Raw genomic sequence first — 25,585 nt, forward strand, 5'->3', positions numbered from 1 at the left:
AAGATCAAGCTGTATTAGAGGACTGCCTCTGGGAAATGAAAATCTTTAATTCTCTTTTATTATTGACATTTATTTGGTTGCCATGAATAACAACATAGCACAGAGATTCAGCTACGCTTGTGTACTGAATAGCTTATCCCAGGGCTCAAAACTGCATTAACATTTATCATGTTTGCTTTTGTAGCTGACACCACTGAACAGATTCTCTATCCATCTTGAATTTATCATGCACTGCAATATACTGCATCCTCTAAGTTCATTTTCATATGGTAGGAACTGAAAGATTAGCTAGTGTCTTGCTTCAAACAAATTCCTGATTATAAGCATTCTTAAGAGTGGTTTAATAGATTTATAAAGCATAAAGTAAGTTCAGAAAAAAAAAAACTCAAGTTACAACATAGGGAGGCTAAATAACATTCTGGAGAAAACTATGCAAGTTGACAGTGAGGAAGACACTTGTATGATATATGTTTCTGGATATAGGAAGACTTAAAAAAAGGATGTCTCCACAAAGAGTAAGCTAATAACTTCTTATGAATCTGGAGGCAGTATTATATTTCCTATAAGAAGGCTACATGGTTTAAGACAGGAATGGTCCACACACTATAACAAGACAGTCATCTTGTCAGTATCATTCATGGATTCTTTTGTCTCACGAAAATTAACTACATGTCTTTTCCTGCCACAGCAATGAAGGACTGCAGATTACCTGGTGTCTCTGCTTACATGATCCTCCTTGACTGGATTGCCCCCTTACTTTAAATCTCTCTTAAATTCAAGGTTTAGTAATGATATTTATCTATTTTGGAAAGCCACTTAACATTTTTTTTTTTTTAGTTTTTCTATAGTTTTCAGCACTGACAATTTCAGATATATACATGAATAGGTATAATGGCACCATAATTCCCCTTGTATCCCATGCCTAACTTCAATAATCAACTCCTGACCAGTTTAGTTCATGGATTTCACTTAACTCTTCCATCAACTGAATTCTTTTGAAGCAAATCTTGTATGTCTTTTGACAAGTCTATAACAAGAAAGGTAAGTCAACTACTTATGTGTCTCTCTCTACCCAAATTGGTTAATAATTTCATCAGTGACCCTTTCAAGGATTTATATATTCACTTTGTTCAAAAGTTACTACAGGTGCTGGAGAGATAGCACAGTAGTTAAGAACACTGACTGCTGTTTCAGAGGACCCAGGTTCAATTCCCAGCACCCACCTGGCAGCTAACAACTGTCTGTAACTCCAAAAGCTGACACCCTCACACAGACATACATGCAGGCTAAACACCAATGCACACAGAAGTAAATGAATTATCTTAAAAAGTTACTTTAATAGATGTGGTGGTTGCAATCTCAGCACTTGGAGAGCTGAGACAAGAGAACTGCTCCAAAGTTTGAACACAGCCTGCGTATGTAGAGATTACAAGAAGAGCCTAGAAAATGAGAACCTGTATCAAAAAGTAATGATAAAAATTATTTATTTTCAGTAGAATGCCTTTTTTCAAGCTTTGTTGATCTTTTAAGTCAATATTATCTAGACTATATTTAACATATAGTTGAATATATATGTGTGTGTGTATATATGTGTATATATACATACATATATATATATATATATATATATATATATATATATATGACCTTTAAAGATTTTGTTATATTTAGTGTTCAGCTGAGTACTGAAAAAACATATCGGTAATAATTATATGTTTTGTTTTGGTTCTGGAACCTGTCCTGGAACTAGCTCTTGTAGACTAGGCTCAAACTCACAGAGATCTGCCTGCTTCTGCCTCCCGAGTGCTGGGACTAAAGGCATATGCCACCACCAACTGGCTATATTACTGTTTTTAAAAAAATCATTAACTAACTGCTTGGATTTAAGATGAACCATTCAGACACAATTAAAAGACTTATATTTAGCTTGAACAATAGCTAAAATATAAAATAAAGTAGTCTAATATTGAAAATATTAATTATTTTAGCCAATAATATTTGTTCATTAGATGAAATTTCTATTTAATATCTATGATTGCTATAAAAACAGACAGGAGACCTTCCTTTCTTCCTTCCGTTTTTTTTTTGAGGCAGGGTTTTTCTGTGTAGCTTTGGATCCTGTCCTGGAACTTGTTCTGTAGACCAGGCTGGTCTTGAACTCACAAAGATCCACCTGCTTCTCATTCCAGAGTGCTGGGATTAAAGGTGTGTGCAAACACTGTCTGGCCAGATTTTTCTTCTTGAAAGAGAATCTGAGATTATCATCAGTTACCTGGCTCTATGGGAAGCTGAGGCAGAAGGATTATAAATTCAAGGTTAGTTTGGGCTACACAAGGAATTGAAGGCCAGTATAGGGTATGCATTGAGACATGATATTAAGCTAAAAGGTTATATAAAATAAATTGCTGGGGATATAACTCAATAGTAGAGCACTTGATTAGGATGTATAAAGCCCTAGATAAAATTCTCAGCATTGGGCTGGGTATGAGTCAGGGGTGGGTGAATCTCTGTGAGGTGGAGGCCAGCTTTGTGTACATAGTGAATTCCAGGACAGCCAGGAATACAGAAAGACTATTTCAAAAAATAAAAATAAATTCTTAGTATTGCAAAAACAAAACAAATCAACAATGAAAGGAAAGAAAATCAGAAGAAGAAACATTTTTGGTTTTGACTATCTCATAATCGAATAAATGTATTTTATTCTGATGCAAGTGTTTATATGTAAAACATATTATTTTTGAAAAGAAAGGTATTTCTGGGCAAAGAAACTTCCCCCCAAACTTTAAAAGTAAACAAGCTACATTAATACATGTTTCATAACTTGTAATCTTGAAAGGAAAATCATGTCCACAGGGGTAGAGGGAAGGAATATCAAATCAAACTGTAGAAGGCACATGATTAATCTCTTTATCACATAGCTCTCACAGTACCTGTAGCCACTATAGTGTCTTCTCTCCCTTGTGTGAAGACCACGATCCTCTTCTTCGAGTTCACCTTTGGAAGAGCCTGTGTCTTTTTGGCTATTTCTTTAATGTCTTTAGTCTATTGATAGAGGGAAAACATGCATAATCAGTAGAGTAAGGGAAGATTTTATTAACACGTTAACACTTTTGCTTCTGTTGTGATCTGAGTATCTACCAATGAACATTTGAAAAGGAATTGTTAACCATACAGAGAACAGCACACAAGCTCCTATCATGAGTCTGCCCAAATTTCACATTTATGATGGGCCTTATTTCATATTCACCTTCAATATCTGCTATGAATTTTATTTCAAAGCAAAGCTCAAGGGCTTTATAATTTAAACTACAGCTGTGTAGATACCCCTGGAAGAAATGACTAACACATAATATACTTAATCACAATATAGTTTGAAACATTATGCCTGACTATGAAAGGACCCAGGTTCAGTTCCCAGTACAAAAACAAAACCAAACTACTTTAAAACTTCTGCATCTCAGCAGAGTGTTTCTGAGCAGGGACACTGCCAGTTGGGAGAGCGACTGCCTGGTCAGCACAAAGCCCCAGGACGTGCCCTCCATCACCAGAAATAAAGAGTCAAGTTTCAAATTACAGACAGTTTTAAAGAATTAGTCATCATTTTTGAGGCAGAATCCTGTGTAGCCCACATTGGCCTGAAGCTTGTGATTCTCCTGTATCTACTGACATAGGGTAAGCCATTATGCCCAAGTGAAGGGAGTCTAGGGAGTCTTTCTTTTCTAAAATTTTCTTTGTTATGTTAGATATTTACAGAATATAATTATGCTGATTTGGGAAATAATGAAATTGAGATAATGCCAATTTTTCAAAGATCTGATTGAGAAAAAAGAAATAGTAATGTTACTTAACTTTAACAACTTAACTTTCCATAAGAATGAGCATTAAGAAAAATATGACAGAATTAAAACAGAAAGCCAATTAGTTTTACATTCTTCATGTCTCACTGTCAGAGAAACCCTGTCTTGAAAAACAAGAACAAAACAAATAAAACAAAACAAAACAACAAAAACAAACAAACAAACAAACAAAAAAAGATCTTCAAATACAAGCCAGAAACTTTTCTGGATTTTGCAACTTTTATTCTTATTGTACTCACATCCACAGTTTACACCTAATCTTTTTATTGCTCACTCTAGGATCACTGTTAGTGTACACCTAATCTGAGTATCCAGGAACAACTGCTTGCTTATAAGAAATGCTTTTCATGTAGTGTAAATCCTTCCTCAAAAACCAGAGTTTTTATCTTCAAAACACTATAGATTATAAATCCACAGTATCCCCCCTCTTCATCTCCTTGTGTCTTTCTCCCTCACATGTAAGATCATGTATCTTAACAGAAAGATTCAATGACAAGCTTTAGAATACAGCAAACCTAGACTTAGCTTCATAAACATCTTTAAGGCTCCTTTTACTGACAAGACCAAGAAAATACTCAAGTAACAGATACTGGGGCTGGGAGTAAAACTCAGTGGTAGAGTGCAGGTTTGGCGTGTGCAAAGTCCTGGGATCAACTCCCAGCACCAAATCTCCCTTTATGATACTTAACATAAAAAGAAAAATCAGTAATTGTATAGTGGAGAGAATCAACAAACATCACCTGAACTAATAATCGATTGATACTAAATTTCCCAGACAAAAGAGGACATTTCTATAGTCCCAAAGAATCTCCCTCTGCAATAAAGGAGTTAAGTTACAGAGGATAAACCAATTGATAACACCTAAGCCCAGTGATCAAGGTTAACATCAACAGCAGTAAGACTTTGCGACATCATTTAACCTCCCTGATATGATACTCTGAGAATGGCACATCACTTCTGTGGTGTTCCTGTTAAAAATGTATGTCAACCCACTCACAAGAAAACACTAGACACACTCAAATAGAGAGAAGGACATTCTAGAGAGTGAATGACCAGGACTTACTAAGTATTGAGGTCACCAATACTAAGTATTGAGAACTGTCATGGACTGGAAGTTGCTAACAACCCATGATACAAATGTAATGTGGAATCCTATATTAGATTCTGGAACATAAAAAGGAAAAACCAACTGGAGAGATAGCTCAGCAGCTAAGGGTGCTTGTTGCCAAGCCTAGTGAGTGCAATCTTCAGGACCCACAAGGTAGAAAGAAAGGACTCTCCAAAGTATTCTCTGACTTCTATATGCACATGTGAACACCCCCACACAAAACAAAGGAAAATAAGAGGAATCACTAGCAAGATCAGAACATATTCTGTTTTTGTTTTGGATTGGATATATATTCATTTTTTTGATTTTCACTATTAAACTTTGGTTATTTAAGATATTAACAGTAGGGCTGATGAGATGGTTTGGCAGTTGAAAGCACTGCCTACTCTTCCAGAGGATCTGGAATCAATTCCCAGCACCCACACGGCAGCTCACAACTGTCTGTAACTCCAGTTCCACAGTACTGACACCGAATGCAGATACTTAAAAAAGAAAAAGATGTTAATTGGGGAATGTAGATGATATGTATGTGGGATTCTGTTCTGGTTTATTCATGAAAAAGTGAAGCTAGGCATGGTGGTACATTAATTCCAGCACCAGGGGAAAACAAGGGCCCTAAGTTTGAGGACAGCCATGGCTATATAGCAAGTCCTTATCTCAAAAGAATTAAAATTAGCCAGGCGTTGGTGGCACATGCTTTTAGTCCCAGCCTCGGGAGGCAGAGGCAGGTGGATCTCTGTGAGTCTCAGGCCAGCCTGGTCTACAGAGTGAGTTCCAGGACAGCCTCCAAAGCAATACAGAGAAATCCTGTCTCCAAAGACCAAAAAAAAAAAAAAAAAAAAAAAAAAAAAAAAGAATTAAAAATAGCTGTTATCCCATGATCACTCCTGTAATCTCAGGACACAGGAAGGTGATCAAGGAGAACCACTATGAATTCTAGATCAGTTGGGGTCCACAGTAAATTTAAACCTAGCCTGTGCCTCCAGAAATGTGACCCTGTTTCAAAAAAGAAAGAAGGCAGCGCTGGAGAGTTAGCCCAAGGCCTCTTGTAGAGGACTCAGGTTTGATTCCCAGCAGTAGCGTGGAACTGCTCACAACTGTCTGTACCTCCAGTTCTAGGGGATTCAAAGTCCTCTTGGCCTCTGCAGGCAGAAGGTGCACATGTGATGCACAAAGATACATATAGGCAAAGCAATACAAACTTAAAATAAAAATAAACAAGAAACAAAGATGGAAAAGTTGTGAAGGTGAGAGCAGATAAAGCGGAAAAAGCTAATGCAATGCTAATTTTATCCCTCTTAATGACTCTCATTCTAACTCTGCCTAAAGATGCTCAAATAATCCCTAGAAAGGGCTTCAAAAATATTGAGTACTGAAAGCTCAAGTATAGTATCTACTAAGGAGGGAAAAAAAGATAACAAGGGGGTAGGGACAAGAGATGAAAGTTCACAGAGTTGAGGATGAGGCATTCATTACAGGGTGGTCCCTAAATTTAATTTCTCTATATAGTAGATATCATAATTTCCTCTATTTTATTGGCCATACATATGTCTCTAAAATATTTCCTGGGCCTTTCCTACCCCAGGCAGTAGGTCTATTGGTACATATCATCTTGCAGATGAAGAAACTGACTCACAGACATTAATTAAGTGTGCTGGCTAAGATTATTAACAAAAGTTGAGCAACCACATGCAAACATGACCATCCCCAAATCTGCCTCTGGCAATCACAGTGTTGGCAACCACCGCTTTCAGGCTACCCACAGATTATGTTGCTTCTATGAACCCTGGAATGTGCCTTTTGCTATTAACACAAAAGTACAGACTTCCTCAGTCATCTTTCTGCACATTCATAAAGTTAATCCTGATCTTTATTTATGCTCTTCCTTACTTATATTTTACACCATAAATTCCAATGTTTAAATGTCTAGACAGTCCCCATTCTTCAAGGCCATTCTGAACTTCAACTTTTTTTTCAATATGCTAGAACATGACAGAGGGAAAAAAAAATGTGGTTTGTAATGAAGAATACCAGACTTGGAGAGTCAAGCTTTGATTATGCTGACATACGAGTGAGCTGTGTGTACTTGAACTGGTCATATGGCCTAGGTTTCATATGTTGAACAGAGCATCTAACTCTCAAAGTTTCTGGCAATATTAAATGCATCAGTGACATATTGGAAAAAAAGTACAAACTGAAGCATTTCTAAAAATGTAAAATTGTGGTTTTTATCATCACTAGTTACTGCAGTATTATCTTCCAAATTAAAGTCTATATTCTTGGGCCAGTAAAAAGTTTGGTGGGTAAAGATGCTTGCTACTAAGTCTGATGACCTGGGTTTGACCCCTGAGGCATTTGGTGGAAGGAGAGAACAGCCTTACACAAGTTGTCCTTCGGAATTCATACTTGCACGTTAGCATGTACCAAGAAGTGAGTGAACAATGCTTTTTAAAAAACAAAAACAAAGCAAAGCAAAACAAAACAAAAACAGTCTCATCAATAGGATCTTTTATTTCACTAACCGCTGTACTAGTAATAATTTTCATAATCTGAGAGGCCCTTGCTTCTAAACGAGAAGTTCTAACAGTAGAACATACATCTACAAACCTAGAGTGACTTCATGGATGTCCTCCACCATACCACACATTTGAAGAACCAACATTCGTCAAAGTAAAATAAGAAAGGAAGGGTCATTCTACTTTCTCCAAATAGGTGATAGAAATATTCAAATATCATGTCCCACTTGGTCCCAGCTGTGGTGTTCCCATACTGCTCACTTAACTATACTGTTTTTTGTTCTGTCTTCTCAACAGAAACTCTGTAAACAGATTATGGTTGTTCAATCACCAGTCAGGTCTCAGGATACCATCCACATGCAACCCAATCCAGAGACAATGGCTTGTAGAATGAGCAGTACATCATATTGTTTCTGTTGGGAGGCCTTTCTACTCATTTCCTCTGTTTGAAATGTGTCTCCTTGTTCGACTGCTTAACTGCCTGACCCCTCCACCACATTGTTAGATACTCTATTTGTAAGTGTTAAACTTTCTTTTTGTTTTTTTAAAAAAAATTATTATTGGCACGTATCTGCTACAGCACATGTATGGGGGCTCAGAGGACAGGTCTGCAAAATGGTTCTTTCCTTCCACTTTTTCCCAGGTTCTGAGGAATCAAATGCTGGTCATTTCTTTCTCGTTTTGTTTGTTGGTGGCATCAAGCACATTGGAAGTGCTTAGTAAATACTTTTAATGAAACATTGAATGAACAACATTAGAAAACTATGTGATCTGGTTTTCCTAATTTGTTTTTAAAATTGTCCTCTTTGGGGCCCAGACAGCTTAGAAAGCATGGGCATAGTGTCCTAGTCAGCAGGACTTGACTTACATTTTTCTTTCAGAAACTGTGATGGTTCACTGTAACCCAAAAATTTGTAAAGAACACAGGAACCTAAGAATCATTTTAGAGAATTCTTTGGGAACCAATACTTTTTAAATATGTTTTGTAGATTTCTTCTCCGTGCTGATTAATGGAACTTTTTGAGATGTTGTATATGTTCCATATTTGTACCGTCTAGTGAAATATTCATCATGCACAAAGGCTATGAGGGGGGTCTAGAAATGTGTGTAAGTCAACAGAGACTGCATTTTATTTTACTGTTTGAGACAGAACTTCACTATGCTGTATAGACAAGTCTCACACCCATGGGCTCAAGCAATGGCTCAACATTCAGGGTGGTTAGTACTACCTAAATTTTTAAAATTTGAATTAAATTTTATTTAGTATTAAATAACCTTAACTAGAGTAGCCAAGTGTGGCCAATGGATCACACAATTCTAGATTTGGTCCTTCAGTGTTGCAAAATGGTTGAGTCCTCACTGGTCACAGAAAGGCTGTAATTCCACAATGTCTTTGGTTGTCAGAAGCTGAGGGAGAAAGGAAAGGGGAGGAGATCACCTTGTTCTGTCAATGGACACAGTATTCTCTCTTAGACATCTACAAGAAAAGGAAACTTTTTGCTTGGAGTAGTGTTGAATAAATGACTGAATAGGTTTGAATTCCTCTCAGAGTTTGGCACATATACAGAGAATAACTAAATTTAGGTTTTAAAGATATATTCTTAATTTAATTTAAATCAATTTATGACAGTTTTTAAAAGGCTTCATAATGAAGTATTTAAGTACCTTGTTTTTATTTAGGTTCTAAAAATGCAAAACTAGTTCAGCTCAAGGTAAGGAAAATTTAACAATACACTGCACTCTGAGCTGTTTTTCCAGAATAATAAAAGGCCTCACAGAACTCTTTAACAAGAATTGTCATTTTAAATTCTTAGCAGGTCTGTCATTTAAATCTGGGCACTATGCAATTTTCTAACACCTATATAGAAGGAGCCCACATGTGCTCTGCCTAGCTCCTGCTTTTATCTCCTTCTCCAGTGCCCGCCTGAGCTGCTGCTTCACACTAAAAAAATGCCCAATTCATTTTAAAGATTAAAGATTTTTTTTTTTTTTAAAATAAAGATTATCTAGAATTTGCAGAGAAACCCACCAGGGCATCATAAACAATGATGCTGAGGGTCTTTCCTGATGAATAAACACAGGCTATTTTTAGAGGTGTCCGGCTGGCCTGTCAGCAGTCAGATCACCGATAGCAACACTCAGAGGTTTTTGGAAAGGACTGGGATTAATAACAGAAAATAACGGAGGGCAGCAGTGCTGGTGAAAAGGAAGGGTGCTTCTTTTCTTTCAATTACTCTATTTTTTTCTTTTTTTAGACTCGCTCCAAATTTAGAGCCAACATTAAGGTGGAAAGTAATAAAATACAGACTTTTATTTAGTTTGTTACAGTAGACATGAGAACATCAGAACACGTCCATAGACAGAAAACTGTGAAGATAAAGTGGTTTCCTCTTGTTTTACTCTGCATCTATGCTTTCATATTTTTCATTAATGAACTAAGAAAACTTTAATGACATTACAAAATTACTGGATTTCTCAGATAGCATTCCACACATGGACTGCATTTTTATTAACAATGCTGACTTGAGGCTATTCTATTCATGGCTTCTATATATTATGCAAATGCTTCTAATGATTTTTGGGAATCCATGCAGGGGCATAGCAAGATACTATGTGCTTTACTGAATCTAAAATACCACTGTCAACATCAGTGCAGAGCTGTTTTGGTATGTCAGGAGGTAATAGGGTATATGATTATGATAATCATCCCTTTGCTTATATGCTCTAATCCATTATGGCAGACATGACACAGTGAAACAATTTCTAAACCAGTAAGTAGGAACTAATGAAAGGTTAATATAGTGCTGGTTAGCAGGAACAGAGAAAGTAGTTTGCTGCTAAGATTGAATGTAAACCAGATATATGCAGAGCAAAGAGCTCAAGGAAAGAATAAAATCTGTACTAGGCTTAATGAACAAACAAATATCCCACAGGTGGTATAGAACCGAGATAGTTTGCTACATGCATATTAAATGTCTAAGTATCTTCAAAACTAATCATAGAACCCAAATATTTTTGTTCACAAATATCACAAATATGTTTGTGATAACACAGCTGACAGGTACACATTTACATTTTAAAAGCTCTTATCTATGAAGCATTTTGATTTGTAGTATTTGAGAATGTTAGCTTTTAGTATAAAAACTTAGCACAGGTAAAACTTTGTGATGTGAGATAAAGTCTCACTATGTAGCTCTGGATGGCTTCAAACTCACAGAGATCTGTTTGCCTCTGTCTCTAGAGTATAGAAATTAAAAAAGAGTACCCAACCATGCCTGGCAGTAAAACTTTAAAAATGACTGAAAGCATTTATATATATTCTCACAATAAAAACATTTAAATTTGTTTGTGCATACATGAGTACTATCTCCCTAGTTTCACATAAAAAGTATATTAATTTAGTGTATGTGTTCACATATGTCTCATAGCTCTAGTGTGGATGCCAGAGGTCATGGTGATTGAATTTAAGATCTTGGACTTGGCACCAGGTGCCTTTATCTGCTGAAGCATTTTGGTGGCCCCACATTGTAAGCTGCAAACTCTCCCGATTATATCTACAATAGCTGTTAGCTTGGGAGATTAAATAATGAAACAAATTGGACAAAATGAGAAACTTGGAAATCCTTTTCTACACAACCTACCTCTGCAATGACTAAAAAATGGTACTATAATAATTCAAACTTCTACAAAGTCAACTATTATATAATTTCCTTATGCTTTCAAATGATCTTGAAAGAGTTCTTAGAGGCATGCTCATTTTCCTCTATGAAGAGGATGAGTTTCCAGTTTATTATATTCTGTGGCACAGATACAATGTATGTGTGTTATTTTGATCCTGAACGACAAGTCTGCTTTTAGTAATTTAAATTGTAGTTCTACTATAAATTCAACTTTCTTTAAGGAACTTAAAGCTTGTTAATATTGCTTAATCAATGCTCTCAGCTTCTGTACATGGTTGACAATACTGAGTATGCAAATAAGGGCAGAGTTCCTAAATCTCAGGTCCGGTCACATTAAATTTTTCAAGTTAAATGGGTGAGATGGCTCAGCCAGTAAAGGTGCTTGCTGCCAAACCAGACAACCAGAGTTCAATCCCCAGGCTCACATGGTGAAAGGACAGAGCTGACTCCAGCAAGTTCTCCTTAGAGTTCTACACATATGTTGTGGCAGGCATGTGCCCTTTATTAAATAAGTAAGTATAATTTTTAAAAGTTACTTAGATATAATATTGCAAGCTGATGTATAAAACAGAGCATCTGACAGTTCAAGCTCAATATCAGCCATAAAAGACTCATAAACTCAAGTTAATTATTTGTCAATTAACCCAGGTTCATACCAAAGTTAGTGTTTTCTAACAGTCAATTGGAAGATACATAATATGTCTGCATAATATGCAGACAAAAGCATGATCTTGACTATATTTTGATTTTGCCAACAACAACCACATGGAGTTTTGAATCTTGACAAGATTATCCTTCTATTAGTAAAACAGAATCAAAACCAGAAAATTAAGGCCAATTACCAATATTTTTTTCAGAAAAATAAAACATATTCTATGTCATTTTAAAAATAGATGAGAGGGAGACAAGTTTCAAACAGGAAGTTCATAAGCAGGATTTAAATTAATCAATCCCCAATGACTGTTAAATACAATCTTTGAAAATTAATTTGCATAATGATAATCTACATGTGATAGGGTTGGACTTATTTAAGTGACATTATAGTTCACTATTCTGTCTTGTTCCACTGCTGCTCAGGACTGAATTCTCAGGAAATGTAATGCAGCTAATGAGGTGGCTTTTTAACTGAACAAACTGACAGGCCCCATATCTGCAGAGGCAGCTTGAAACTGTGCCCAACCTCTTGGCTTCCCAAGAGGCTTTTCAAAATTCAATAAATAACATCTGTAGGCAATGTTGGGTGCAGACCTAGCAGAGTGCGTCATAACACTGTGCTGGAAGAACAAAGAAACCATGACGACTGCCAAGTTTCCATGGCAACTGCAGAGAGGCTCTGAGAGTATAATAGCACATCAATCACTGTCCAAAAGAACTTCATTATCAGCTAGAAAAAACCTTTAGGATCTGTTTGGTGTGCAATTGTGGGTTAACTCACCTCAAAGCCTTGCTCTCTAGCAAAAGTGGCAGCTTCCTGAAAAAAAAAAAAAAAAAAAAAAAAAGAACAGTTAATTATAAAGTGCTAGATAATAAAGAAATAATTCATTTTGAAACCCATTCAGTCTTCTTTTTGTACAATTATCTCAATATACTCACATAGATTAATTTTTATTTTTACTCTAAAAATAATTCCTTTTTGTCTTGTCATGAGAAACAATTGGCCACATAACGTCAACACACTTCACAAGTTGGAATACAGAAGATTCTACACTTGCTGCCACAGTGAGTTCAGGTGTTCTGACCTCAGCAAAGAAAGACAGTCACTTGAAACCCAAGAACCATGCTGGTGGTTATATTTCTAATTAAAACAGTACCTCTCAGAAAGCCATTCTGGAGACAAGAATGCCTGCTTAGGAGGCACAGATACGGTGAAAAATTATTTTGAATCCTATGATGAAATTTATAGAGACAGGGATCACAAGTGGTTGTTAAAGCCATCAGGTGAAGGATGACAGGGGTACTGGGTCTTTCCACAGAATCCAAGCAGCACAGCTTAGAGCAAAGTATAATATTATGATGAAAGGGATCAAGTTGTCATCTTTAACCCTGTGATCAATCCTTCAGTTAACATCACTTGTAGTGGGATCACCCAACATTCTGTGCCTTCGGTTATGATGTAGAATGGAGCTGGTGGTGTCACCCAGGAAGTATTCTACCCCAAAAATCTTAACACCAATTAATCAAAACTATAGCCCAATAATTTGTACTAACAAGAGAAGAACAAATTAAAGAGACAGTGATAAGGACAACAAACAAATATGCAAGATGGAACATTTATAGGGCAACTAGTTTGGTCTCTTTAACTAAAGTTAGCCTCAAAAATAAACTGGGAAGGGGAAATAAAAAGAACCAAGGCATGGACCTTAACTGGATCATTTTTTAAACAAACCTTGTGAAAGACTCAAAACTTGTAACTTAGAATACTTTTAGAGGGTGGGAATGAAGGAAAGCAAATTTGACAAAATACTGACAACGGTGTGACCTAGATGTATGTGATATGTGGGCTCAATACTTTATTCTATATAACCCCCAGCCTCTGTTTCAAGACAAGGTCTTGCTACATAGCATTGGCTGGCCAGGAATTGTTATGTTTAAGAGAAATAGGCTATAAAAGTTAACACTTAAAAAGTGTTTAAAGATTTTAATACACAAAATTCTTCTAGATTTTAAATATTTTATGAGTACAATTTAGTGAACATAAATGATACACTCTAATGCTTTTCTAGCAGGCCCCTGAAAGACAAAACAGCAAACCCCTGAAAACCAAAAACCCACCCACATCAATGTAACCAAACCTTTACGCTTTTACTGTTTAGCTTGTGCATACATTTTAATTCTAGGAATGATAGAAAATGGAGGTAATGTTACTTTTCATTTGTACTTCCCTCTTGAAAGTGAAAAAAAATGCAGACAACTGTCAAGAGTCTCTACATCTTAACTTACATTCCTCCCAAATTATCTTTGCCAAGAGATATTAATAGAAGGATGGGATTTGAGCCCAAGTAGTGAGCAGATCCAACTCAACTAGAACGACTGCTGCACCAAACCATGTAAGGCAGAAAGTACAGTCAGTGCCTTTAAAATAAATGTGAATAGTTCCCCCATATTGAGGGAAATACTAATGAAGAAATACATCAGATTTAGAGAACCTATAATTTTGAGGGAGTGAAAAGGTCAGAATGCATGATTATGGTTGAGCAGTGAAGTTAACAGGAACCATTAAGCTGAGCACACAACTCTAGTTATTTCACTAGAGAAATATCAGGATGACCAGTGAGCCACAGCTGATGTTGATGACGACATTGATGACACACATACGCAAAACCTTGACTACCTTCTTTGCAACTTATGAACAATAGAGTGTTTATACTTCACATACTTAATACTATTTGCTTTCGGAGATATCAAGGCAAAGGATAGGGTTGAAATGACATCAATGTAATGTTTTCTAAATGAATTCTTAGATGAATAATGCAACTGCACAGCTCTGCTGAGAACTACTACTATACTTATTTAGTTTTATGTATATAAGTATTTGGCCTGCATGTAAGTATGTATACTATGTGCATGGCTGGGGCCTGCAAAGGCTAGGAGAGTGCCCTGGAATTGGAGTTACCAATGGTTGTGAGCTACTGTGTGGGTGCTAGGAACCATACATATTAGAATCCTTAACGAGGGTAACAAGTATTCCTAAGCCCCTAAGAACTACTTCTTAAGCCCAGGCTGGGCAACAGTGAGTTCCATGACAGAGGGTAGAGATGAGGGAGCTTCAGGGTCATTAAAAGGAATCTGTGAATTAAAACCACACCATGACAGAAAGGCTGAAAGTTCATATGTAGTTAAATGGAGGGAAGGAGCAGTGCTGGAGATTGAACTCAGGGCCTAGCAACTTGAGCTAGGTAAGTGCCATATCATCAAGTTAAATGCCAAACCTGTCTTATTATTTGTGTGGTGGAATAGGCCCTTAGGTAGCTTAGGCTGCCCTTAAACTTCTTAATCCTCTTATCTCTGAGTGCTGACATTATAGATGTATGTCACCATGTCTGGCTATATTGCATTATAATGTCAATTTTACTCAAGTATTAATAAATTAATTGTAACTTGACATAGAACAATGGCAAGAATAAATTTACATATGTATATTTTTTCTTTTAGACAGGGGCTCCTAAGTTGGCTTAAATCCTGTTATGTAGTCTAAGTTGGCTTTGAACTCTTTCTCTTCCTGCTTCCATCTCTCTCAAATGCTAAGATTTTAGGCTTGTGATACTATGCTTAGCTTCAAATCATTATTTTTAAAGGAAGGCATGCCTTAGGACATTTTCACATATGTGAACAGTTTCAAGCACCAACACATTTCTGGCTGAGGAAGGACATACTTTAGAAAAGCCAACTCAATTTTCTATCTTAGTGCCTCTTCACACAGGTTTGCTGAGCAGTGACCTGTCACTATAACAGCTAAGTCCTTGTTATATGCCTTAAAAGGTTCCTATCGTCTGGCTTCCTCTCACCTTCCTTTGATCTTGGACTGGTGCCCCAAGTCACACCATTAGAGAAGGCAGCTGTCTCACATCACTGTAGACTTTGTCACCACTAACCTCTGATCTGAAGGTGTTTGTAGAAATGATAGGACAGCATTTATTTTACCCCCTTAGCAAAACAAACAAAACAACAGAGGGGAACAGTTTGACCCAGCAAGAATTTTAAGTAGAATTTTTGCTCTCAGATTCACTGCATGAAAGAGCAGAAAGAAAAGGCAGTAGGTCATAAAACAGGTTAGAAAGAATGAGCATAGAGGGTGGGCAGAAAAGCAAGGCGGGCTCCAAGTATCAGGAGTAATTCCAAGTGAACTGATCACACTAAATTGAAAAGGACTTGTTAGTGTGCCATTGCAGTAAAAGTGAGAAAAGAAAACAAGCAAGTCCCCATCTGTGCTGCCCCAGGGCGCCTCATACTGAGTTTCACAAATCTAATGAAGCAGTCAGGTTAAAATGCAACCACAGACTGGCGGTGACAAGTGGAGAATAGCTAGGGTTAGAACAGAGAAGCAGGGCAGTTCCTAATGCAGGTGATTATCCATGTTGATAATCATTATATTTATAGGCTTTCCATTTTAGATCTGACATAAAAAAATCACCGAGGAGGAGGGATTACGGAGATAAACAACTGACACAGGAGGTTTTCCTGCTCCCGTGAGAGTGCAGAACTTCCATTCATGCATGGCAAGCAGCATAAGCGAAACTAAACAAGTCTGTCCGGGAAGACTATTTCTGATCAGCTTGCACTTCACATTGACACTTCTTTCCATTTTGATAACTTTCACCATTATGCCATTCCAGAGACAGGTCCCATTTTCAGAATCCTCTCATTGTTGAATATGCTATAATATAGTGTAACCTTTACAATGACTCATATGATATGTCTTTTGCAATAACTGAGTCAATTTTTCCCTTAGTGGAACGAGTGTTGTCAATGAAATAATGCATAATTAAAGTCTTACTCTTGTCTATACCATGTCCACTTAGGCATTCCAGTAGGCTTGCTGTTTCACCACCCATGTTAAAAATGTGCTCATCAAAAAGTACCAGATATGGGTTTTGAAATGAGATTTTAAAAAACAAAGCTGGAATTTATAGTTAATGAAACTGGAATTCTTACATTAAGAGCCTTTAAAAAGGCATTAGCAAGCTATTACTTAAAAGTACAATCCTCAGATTACCCAGAAAAAGAGAAAAGCAGGTAGATGTTTGTGTGCACAAAAGGCAACTGCTTTCTATATAATCAGCCAGTGAAACTTATTTTGTACACAAGTTCTTACTTTAATAAAGCAGATTTAGTGAAATTGATATTTAACTAAAACTAATCATTTATAACTAGTTATTCTAGAAATACATATTCTAAATATTGGACTGAAACCATTAGAATTTTCTAAACTCAGTTATTAATTGTAGGAAGGTTTCCTTTACTTGATGTTACTTAGGACTTCCTATATAGGTTGGTATGACTTTTTTTTTTTTTTTTTTTTTTTTTTTTTTGAGACAAGGTTTCTCTTTGTAGCTTTGGAGGCAGTCCTGGAACTTGCTCTGTAGACCAGGCTGGCCTCAAACTCACAGAAATCCGCCTGCCTCTGCCTCCCGAGTGCTGGGATTAAAGGTGTGCACTACCTACGCCTGGTTGATTGGTATGACTATTAACTCACACTATTTTCGTATCCCATAACTCTTGGCCCTCCTACTTCCTGTGTTGTACTTTAAGACAATGAACCCAAGGTAACAAGCAGACAAGAGGGGTCCTGATTATAGGCTGAACCAAAAGGGGGAAATTCAGGTTAGAACTGTAGATCACAGCCCACTCATCTGAAACACTCTGCTTTGTTGTTCCAAGCAGAAGATTCAAGGGTTTGGTAGTCCTGCAGTTCAGAGCACAGGAAGATACCAAGGGAGAATAGGGCACCAGACCAATGTTTCATTTCACACTGTCCACCTCACTATAAGTAAAATATTTACTCTCAAACATGGATTTAGACTAAGAGCATCTGTTAGGATAGAGGGTTCCAGCTGTTTCAGATCTTAAAATAATGAAATGAAAAATAACACTTTAGGTCCTAAATAGTTTGAAATGGATGAATCTAAGGCATGTTAACATTTCTTGTCCATTTTTCTCTCTAACTAACTAACTATATATATATATATATTATATGTATATAATATATATATATATATATATATATAATTTTTCCCTCTATACAACAGAAAACTCAGACCTCTCTATATAGTTTGAGATGTGATGTTCTTTTTGAATGGTTTTCATTGAAGGAGTATAGGGATTAAAGGAAAAGACATGGAGTTCCAGGTTCATAGCTCATTTTCTATGGAGCAAGTCACTCTATATTATGTTTTTTTAAAAATCTATTTATTAATTACATTTTGTTCATTTGGGGTTAAAACCAATTTTATGATAATAAAATGGAAACATTTCATATAAAAGTATGAAGTCATTTTCCCTACTGAATGCAAATGCTTGGATAGTTCTTAAAAAGTAGAAGATCTGGAATACACTGGCTACTTATCTTATCTGAAAAATCATGCGTTGTAACAGTCTCTACAATGGCTTTGTGACCGCTGACTGGTACTCAGACCCATGGACAATCTTCTCCAGAGTGTGGCTATAGCTAGTAACCCGCTTCTAATAAATGACCAAAGAGATGAGTGTTTTGTTCATTCTCTTTAGCCCATCCTATCTCTCTCAACCTTACTCCACTAACTCACTAAGATGCCATATTTGAAGTACCCTAATGGAGAGGAAAATGGCCAACATGCAGTGAGCATCAGAGTCTTGATAGCAGGCATTTCAGCAACGTGTCCATATCCTGGGTTACAATCTAATTAGTCCATAACAGACCTTAATCACAGACCTTAATCAGATGTACCAAAACTTCAAAGCAGTGTGGTCAGAAGATCAATCATAGAGTAAGAAACTTTAGATACATGTTTTCAAAATGCTTTTGTATAGCTTAGTATGGTTAACCATTTCTTTCTAACTAAGAAATACCCTGTAAAAATAAATCTTTTTTTTTTTCTTTTCAAATTTCTACGTCATATGTTATTCTAGGCTATGGTACTCTGAGACTAAAGATTTTTAAGTAGTGTTGTAATATCCAGGTGAGACGAATATTGAGTTAAAGTCTAATACTACTGTGATGTTTGCAACAGCTGTGGCAGTGATGTCCCTCCAAATCATACTGAAATTTAATGATAAAGAAATAACTGTTGTTTTCTTCTTTTTCACATCACATATGCCAGAATATAAAGACATGTTGTTTAAACTTGTAAATGCTTTCTTGTGCTGTTCTTTAAACTATGGCTGTTCTTTAAACTATGAACTACCTTTTCTTCATGCAATCTATAAAATCACTTATATATTTTCATATGAGATTGCATCTGTGCTAACACTTCAAAAATTTTATTATTACCAATGAGGAAAAGTTTTAATTTATAAGAAAATGAAGGCTGGAAAATTGTTAAGCAACATCTGAGACAGGGAACTGCTCTTAAAAAGAAATTTCATTCACAAAAATGTCTGAACTGGCTTTTCCAAAGAATATAATGTATAACTTTTGGAGATTTCCAACCTGTGCTCTGACATTTATTGCCATATGCTTCCTGTCTACAGAATGCTGAATAGAAATATTATTTAACATTTATTGAGTGCCAGAAACTCTGTGGGCCAATGTGTAACTATAAAGACAGACATGGCCTCTGTCTGTCTTTATGGTATATAATAGGTATATAATAAAATTAGATAGTCAGTATATAAATTATATCTCTATTAATGAAACTAAAAAAATATTTAAGAGACAGAACACAAGCCAAAAAAAAAAAAAAAAAAAAAAAAAAAAAAAAAAAAAAGAGGTTTATTTTGTGGGAATTAACCTTTCCACAAAGTGGTTTATTAACTAGCTGATTGCAATGTTTTAGGAGACAGAATAGTGAGTTAGTGTGTTTTTACCTTCAAACACATTTATTTAATGTTGGCAACTAAAGGAACAATGAGGTAAGTAGGAGCTTCACCACAACTGAAGACTGATTATCCACAAAGAATGACTACTTAGAACAATGTACACTTTTACTCATGGAAGTAGTGTAGTGTATGTGTGGTAAATACACTTGTTAGTGTGGGTACATGCACATGTGCACGCATGAGGATAGAGGTCATAGTTTGAGGCTGGGTGTCTTTCCTTGATCACTCTCCCCATTAATTTTTTTTGAGACATAGAGTCTCCCATTAAATATGAAACTCATTGATTTGGCTAAAATGACTAACCAGAGGAACTGAGTTTCTCTTCTAGTACCAACAAGGTGGCTCACAACCATCTATAACTCCAGTCCCGGGGGTTTAGACACTCTCTTCTGGCATCTGCAGGAACCAGGCTCACGCACAGTGCTCTTATATACATGCATACAAACATTCATACACATAAAATAAAGATAAACACATCTTTAAAAAAATGATGAGAGGATAACCTGAGGAAAGCCTTGTGGAAGTCTAAGGTATTTTATTTCTTTAAATAGGAGAGTGTAGGCTTTAGCACAAAGCTTAAGTCATTTGTTTACTCAACAAATGTCAACCTTTTCCTTTGTCTCAAGTCCTAAAAAAGAAGAGTGACATTCATTTTATAGACAGAAATTTAAAGAGTTGAAAAGATTAAAGTATGTCTGAGTATTAAAGGTGGCATCTACATTTGTGGCTGGAAATCTTACTAGTGTGCATGCAGGATGTGTGGGTGTGAGTGTGGGTTTGCATGCCATGGTGTATGTGTGTTGAAGTCAGATGTAGCTTTTGAGATAATCTAAGGGGTGAAATGGGACTGTACTGATGTCTGAGTTTCTCCCAGAAAACCTCCTCCTTGGTATTTTATTGAATAGCTTTTTTTTTTTTTTTTTTCATTTCTTCTGTCTCTATGCTTTTCTGCACTTGCTTAATGTCCTAAAGAAAAGTAACTCAGCTCTCAACCTTTTAATCCACTGCATGAGGTGGGCATAGGTGTAGATTTCTCATATCCCCTTTATGTGATGTCACCATCAGAAATCCTGCTGACAAGGTTCACATTCTGCTATATCCAATCTTTCCCTGTAAGAACCATTCTCACAATTAAGTCATACCTGTACTTATTCTTGCAAGTATGAGGGCAATAGCCTACCTCCCAGTCGAGAGTACTAGTCTCACCCAGTCAGAATGCATCTTTGTATACAACCATAAGGTTGGCCTTTGCATAAAAAAATCTCTAATCAGATTTTTATATGTATGTATAATATGTAGCATGTGCCAGTCAAACTAGAATGCTTGCTAGTCTCTGAACATGCCCCAGGCTTTTTTTTTCTTCTTCTTTTTTTTGCCTCCATGTGATCTTGCACATGTAGGTACTATAAGAATTAGAATACCTTTAACCACTCTTGTCAAACTCCTACCCATCCCTTCAGGGTTAGTACAGCCATTCCTGAATTGTTCATGAGTGGCTTCCTGCAATGCACAAGGATTTTTGCTAAAGTGTAAAAGGCTTCTTGAACTGGCAATTACAGAAACATAGTTATTTGAATAGATAGTTTATCTTTCTTATTGGACTATAAATTCTTCATGCAGAAGCCTTTTTACCTGTTTGCATAAAATAGATAATAAACCCCTGTTGACTTTCCAAATGATAAGGAAAAAGCAAAGAAGAAAGGACAAACCTCTAAATACTGCCCGTATGACATTGCCATGTTTTTTTGTTTGTCTGTTTGTTTTTCGTGGCTAATACTTTATTATTATTACTTCTTAAAGACAGGGTCTCACTATATAGCTCTGGCTAGCCTAGAACTGATCTTCATCTTGTTTTTGCTTCAAAGTCATAAGCTTACAGTTTTATTTCTTTCTAAATAAATAAGCAATTAAGTTTCTTGAGAATACATAGTATGAAATAGGAAAATGTGCATCAGAATGTGTTAAGCTAACATATCTAATGTCTTTGCTAAAAGAGTAAATGGTCATTCAATTTATATAACTGTGACTTGGAAACTTGAGGAATTGCTGTGTTGATATGTTTTGTAAGGGTATTACTATAATCTTTATTTCCTGCCATAACTACAGGTGTCCTGCTCTGGCAAGCCACCCTAAGGCATTAAGATATCTGTTTTCCTTCCAAGTATCAAATCAGGGGAATAGATTTTCCCGTAAGAATGTTGAATTCTGAATTTTCATTATTATAATTACATTTTCAAGATTGAATACAGGTGAGACTTTTTTTTTTTTTTTTTTTTTTTTTTTTTTTTTGGCAGACAGTGAACACCAAGGAGAATAGCATAGCAGAATAGCAAAACAACCAAAAAACAAAAAACACTGATCTTCCTCTAGTAGTTTGAAAGAGAATGGCTCCCACAGGCTTATATGCTTGGTTTCTAGTGGTGAAACTGTTTGGGAAGAGTTGGAGGTGTGCCTTTGTTGGAGAAGTTATGTCATTGGGGGTAGGCTTTGAGGTTTGATAAGATCAATCTAGACCATCCAGTCTAGTTCTCTCTACCTTCTATTCATGGATAAGATGTAAGCTCTCAGCTACTGCTCCTGATTGCCTGCTTGCCACTGTACGGGCTGCCATGATCAGCATGGACTCACCCTCTAAGACCGTAAGTAAGTCCCCAGTTAAATGCCTGCCTTTATAATCTGCCTTGGTCATGGTGTCTCTTCACAGCAATAGAGCAGTGACCAGGACTTTTTGCAAAAGCGTTTATTTTACTTTGTGTATGTTGTGTATGTGTGAGTACACGTGTAAAGGCCAGAGGTCAACATCACATTTCTTCTCTTGCTCTACACCTTATTTTTGAGATGGAGTCTTTCAATGAACTTGACCCTCAGATTCAGCTAGACTGACTGGTCAGCAAACTCCATGGGTCCTCCTTATTCTGTCTCCCCAGCATTGGCATAATAAGAATTTGCTGTTATGCTTGGCCTTTTAAATAGGGATTTGAACTTAGCTCCTCATGCGTAATGAACAAGCACTTGACTGACAGACAACTTACTATCACTATTGTGAAGACCAAGTTATCCATAACGTCTCTTTCTGAATGATGAAATTTATATTACCCACTGCTAACCAATAGATAATAGTAACCTACATTTCTTATTTTGAAAAGATGGCAAAACAAGGACTCAAAAAATAAAGATATATTACTGAAATGAAAATGATAAAGCAAGGCTAACAATGCAGTTTAGTGGTAGACACTAGTCTAGAAAACGATAAACTACAGAGGTGAGTGAGCAACAAGCCTCAAGATCTGTTCTGTCTAGGGCTTTCCAAAGCATTCTAAAGTACTGAGTGTTCCTAAAGGAAACTTCCTGTGTACTTGTAGAATGAAATACGAATTCTCATCAATAATCCCCACAGCTAACTACATGGCACTTGTAATATTTAATGAATATGTTATACTTAGAGTTAGTGTTGAATATTTGATGAATACCCTCAATCTCTATGTGACCACTGTGACAGTGTCCGACCTTAGGAAGTATTATGTAGAAAACTCTGGATTATGATGACCAGGTGGGTTAACTGGTTGTTGTTATCTGTGGCAAGAATAAAGGAAAGTAGCAATAACTACTTTCCATCTTCAAGAATTTTAGTAATGGACAAGGATATAAGATAACATTTATTTTTGGTTATATGATACTGATAGGTTCCTTCGATTAAGTTACATGTGCATTGTAGAAAGACCAACATCTAAATATGTAAGATGTATAGTGTGTTCGTTCCACATAAAAGGGAAGAGAGAAAAATGATAAACACAAACCATTTTAAATAATGAAGCATAAAAATGCCAAATTTCAGACATAAACAATGACTTTAAGATGAAAGTTTTTTCTAACTCTAAAATTCAGTGCCCCTAAAATGGATTTTTTTTTTTTGGTAGGGGCTTTAATAGTCATAGGCAGTTAAGGAGGATCCCCTAAGGAATTAAGAAATGACTAGCCCAAAGCAATGAATAGATTTAAACCCTGGTATCTGTAAAAGGTTAAATAACATTTTAAATGATGGCAGGAAAGGACTCATTACTTCTTTCTAGAAATCAAAATATAAGAAACCTTTCTCTTCATTTGGGGATACTTGAAATAAGCTCTTGCCAAGAAAAATAAACTATAAAATATAGACGTTGGAAAATATGAATCATCCCAGGTCTTCAAGCCTCCATTTAATAATTAGGTTGCAGTTTCAAATGATGTGCTGATTCCCATGAGGTTTAAACAGGAGTTCAATAAGAATTTTAACTTTATATATGGCACTTAGATGTAGTAAGAAGTAGAAACAAGAGCCATGTGGTGGAGGAATGGCTGCAGGTGAAGTGAAATGTGGGAGAAACTAAAGATATGAGGAGGCCAGAAGGCAATGGAGAAGAGGGACACAGGTACAGGCTGAGCGTGAACAACATGGCAGCACTTCTGTGGCTAAAGTCAGAAGGCAAGTGCTTATAAATTTTATATCATACATTTCTTATTTGATGAGATTTCCAATTAATGCTACAATAAAAGATAGGACACCTGTCATTTAAGAGGCAGAAACTACTTCAGGAGAACTTTATGCCAGTTCTTAAATAATTTCAGAACATATGGAACTTGGCACCACATGACTGCAAATTACAATTTGTCCTTTATTCTATAATCAACTTGAATTTTATTTAACTGTCTTTTAAGTGTTATTCCATCTTAATTTTAATCAAAGCCATTAATCTAAGAAATAGAACTACAAGTAGGGTCTTATTGCATTGTTATATGTCCTAAAAGCCAGGCTCATGAATTTTTCCTGATAGGAACTCTTTAAAAATCATCACAATTATGGACAACAATCTTAAATTTTTGAACTATGTATGCTTACTTAGCTATTAGAGGGACAGTCATGCAAATACTGTTGGACTCTGAACAAATGCTAAAGATATGGTATTGTTCTAGGAGAACCATGGATATACTAGAGTACCAAACAGGTTGTATTCTAAGACTGTGATTTGTTTCCCCATGTCACTCCTGAAGGTTTTACTTTCACCTTTCACCCAGCATCTTGGCTCTTGGGGCTTTAGAACTATTCTTTAAATAAATTTAGAGTCACACAGATCAATGTTTTTTCTTTATCTTAATAATACTTAGCAGTCTTTTTTTTTTTTTTTTTTTTTTTTTTTTTTAGGGTGCCTGGGTACAGACAGGGAAGAATAAAAGTCTATTCAGTTCAGAGGGGCTAACAGAAAATGTCTAAAACAGGAATATACTGATGTGTCTAGTTGTGATCAAGATGCTCTTGTCTTAGGAAGTAGCTGATCCCTGAATGTTAAAAGCTGACAAAGCCTCAGTGTAACCAGAACATGGGGGGAGGGGAGCACAATTATCCACTCAATGCTCTGTGTGAGATCTTTGATGGGGAGTGGGAGAAAGTGGCCTCCAATAGGCCAGATTTTTAATTAATTTAGCAGGAGTTTAAAATCATGTTTCATTTGAGGAAAATACGATTATAGTAACTTTTTGTGACAAATATGGAATTAAGAACTTCTGAGCAAATTGGGAGCATGGGGGGGGGAGAGGGGAGGGAGGTAGGAAAAAGAGAAGGGGAGAGGAGGAGGGGGAAAGAGAACAAGAAAAGAGATAGATACCTTAATAGAGGGAGCCAGTATAGGTTTAAAGAGAAATCTGACACTAGGGGAATGTTCAGAGATCCACAAGGATGACCCCAACTAAGAATCTAGGCAGTTGTGGAGAATCTGCCTTTGATGCCCTTTCCCCTATAATGACATTGATGACTACCTTAATTGCCATCCTAGAGCCTTCATCTAGTGGCTGATGGAAGCAGAAGCAGAAAGTCACAGTTAAGCACCGAACCAAACTCCTGGAATCCAGTTGTAGAGAGGAAGGAGTGATGATCAG

The 25,585-nt window shown here is 36.3% G+C and overlaps 1 protein-coding gene across 1 annotated transcript in view; it reads right to left on the minus strand.

Moving 5' to 3' along the window:
* Adk (adenosine kinase) overlaps positions 1-25,585 on the minus strand; it is a 266,620-nt gene that overhangs the window by 64,745 nt on the left and 176,290 nt on the right. Inside the window, exons 5-6 of the mRNA XM_051174772.1 lie at positions 12,597-12,632; positions 2,931-3,042 (exon numbers count right to left, since the gene is read on the minus strand). Of these exons, the coding sequence (XP_051030729.1) occupies positions 2,931-3,042; positions 12,597-12,632 (148 nt within the window). The remainder of the gene's footprint in view (positions 1-2,930; positions 3,043-12,596; positions 12,633-25,585) is intronic.

Source organism: Phodopus roborovskii, unplaced genomic scaffold (assembly GCF_943737965.1).
Source record: "Phodopus roborovskii unplaced genomic scaffold, PHOROB, whole genome shotgun sequence".
NCBI classification, from domain to species: Eukaryota; Metazoa; Chordata; class Mammalia; order Rodentia; family Cricetidae; genus Phodopus; species Phodopus roborovskii.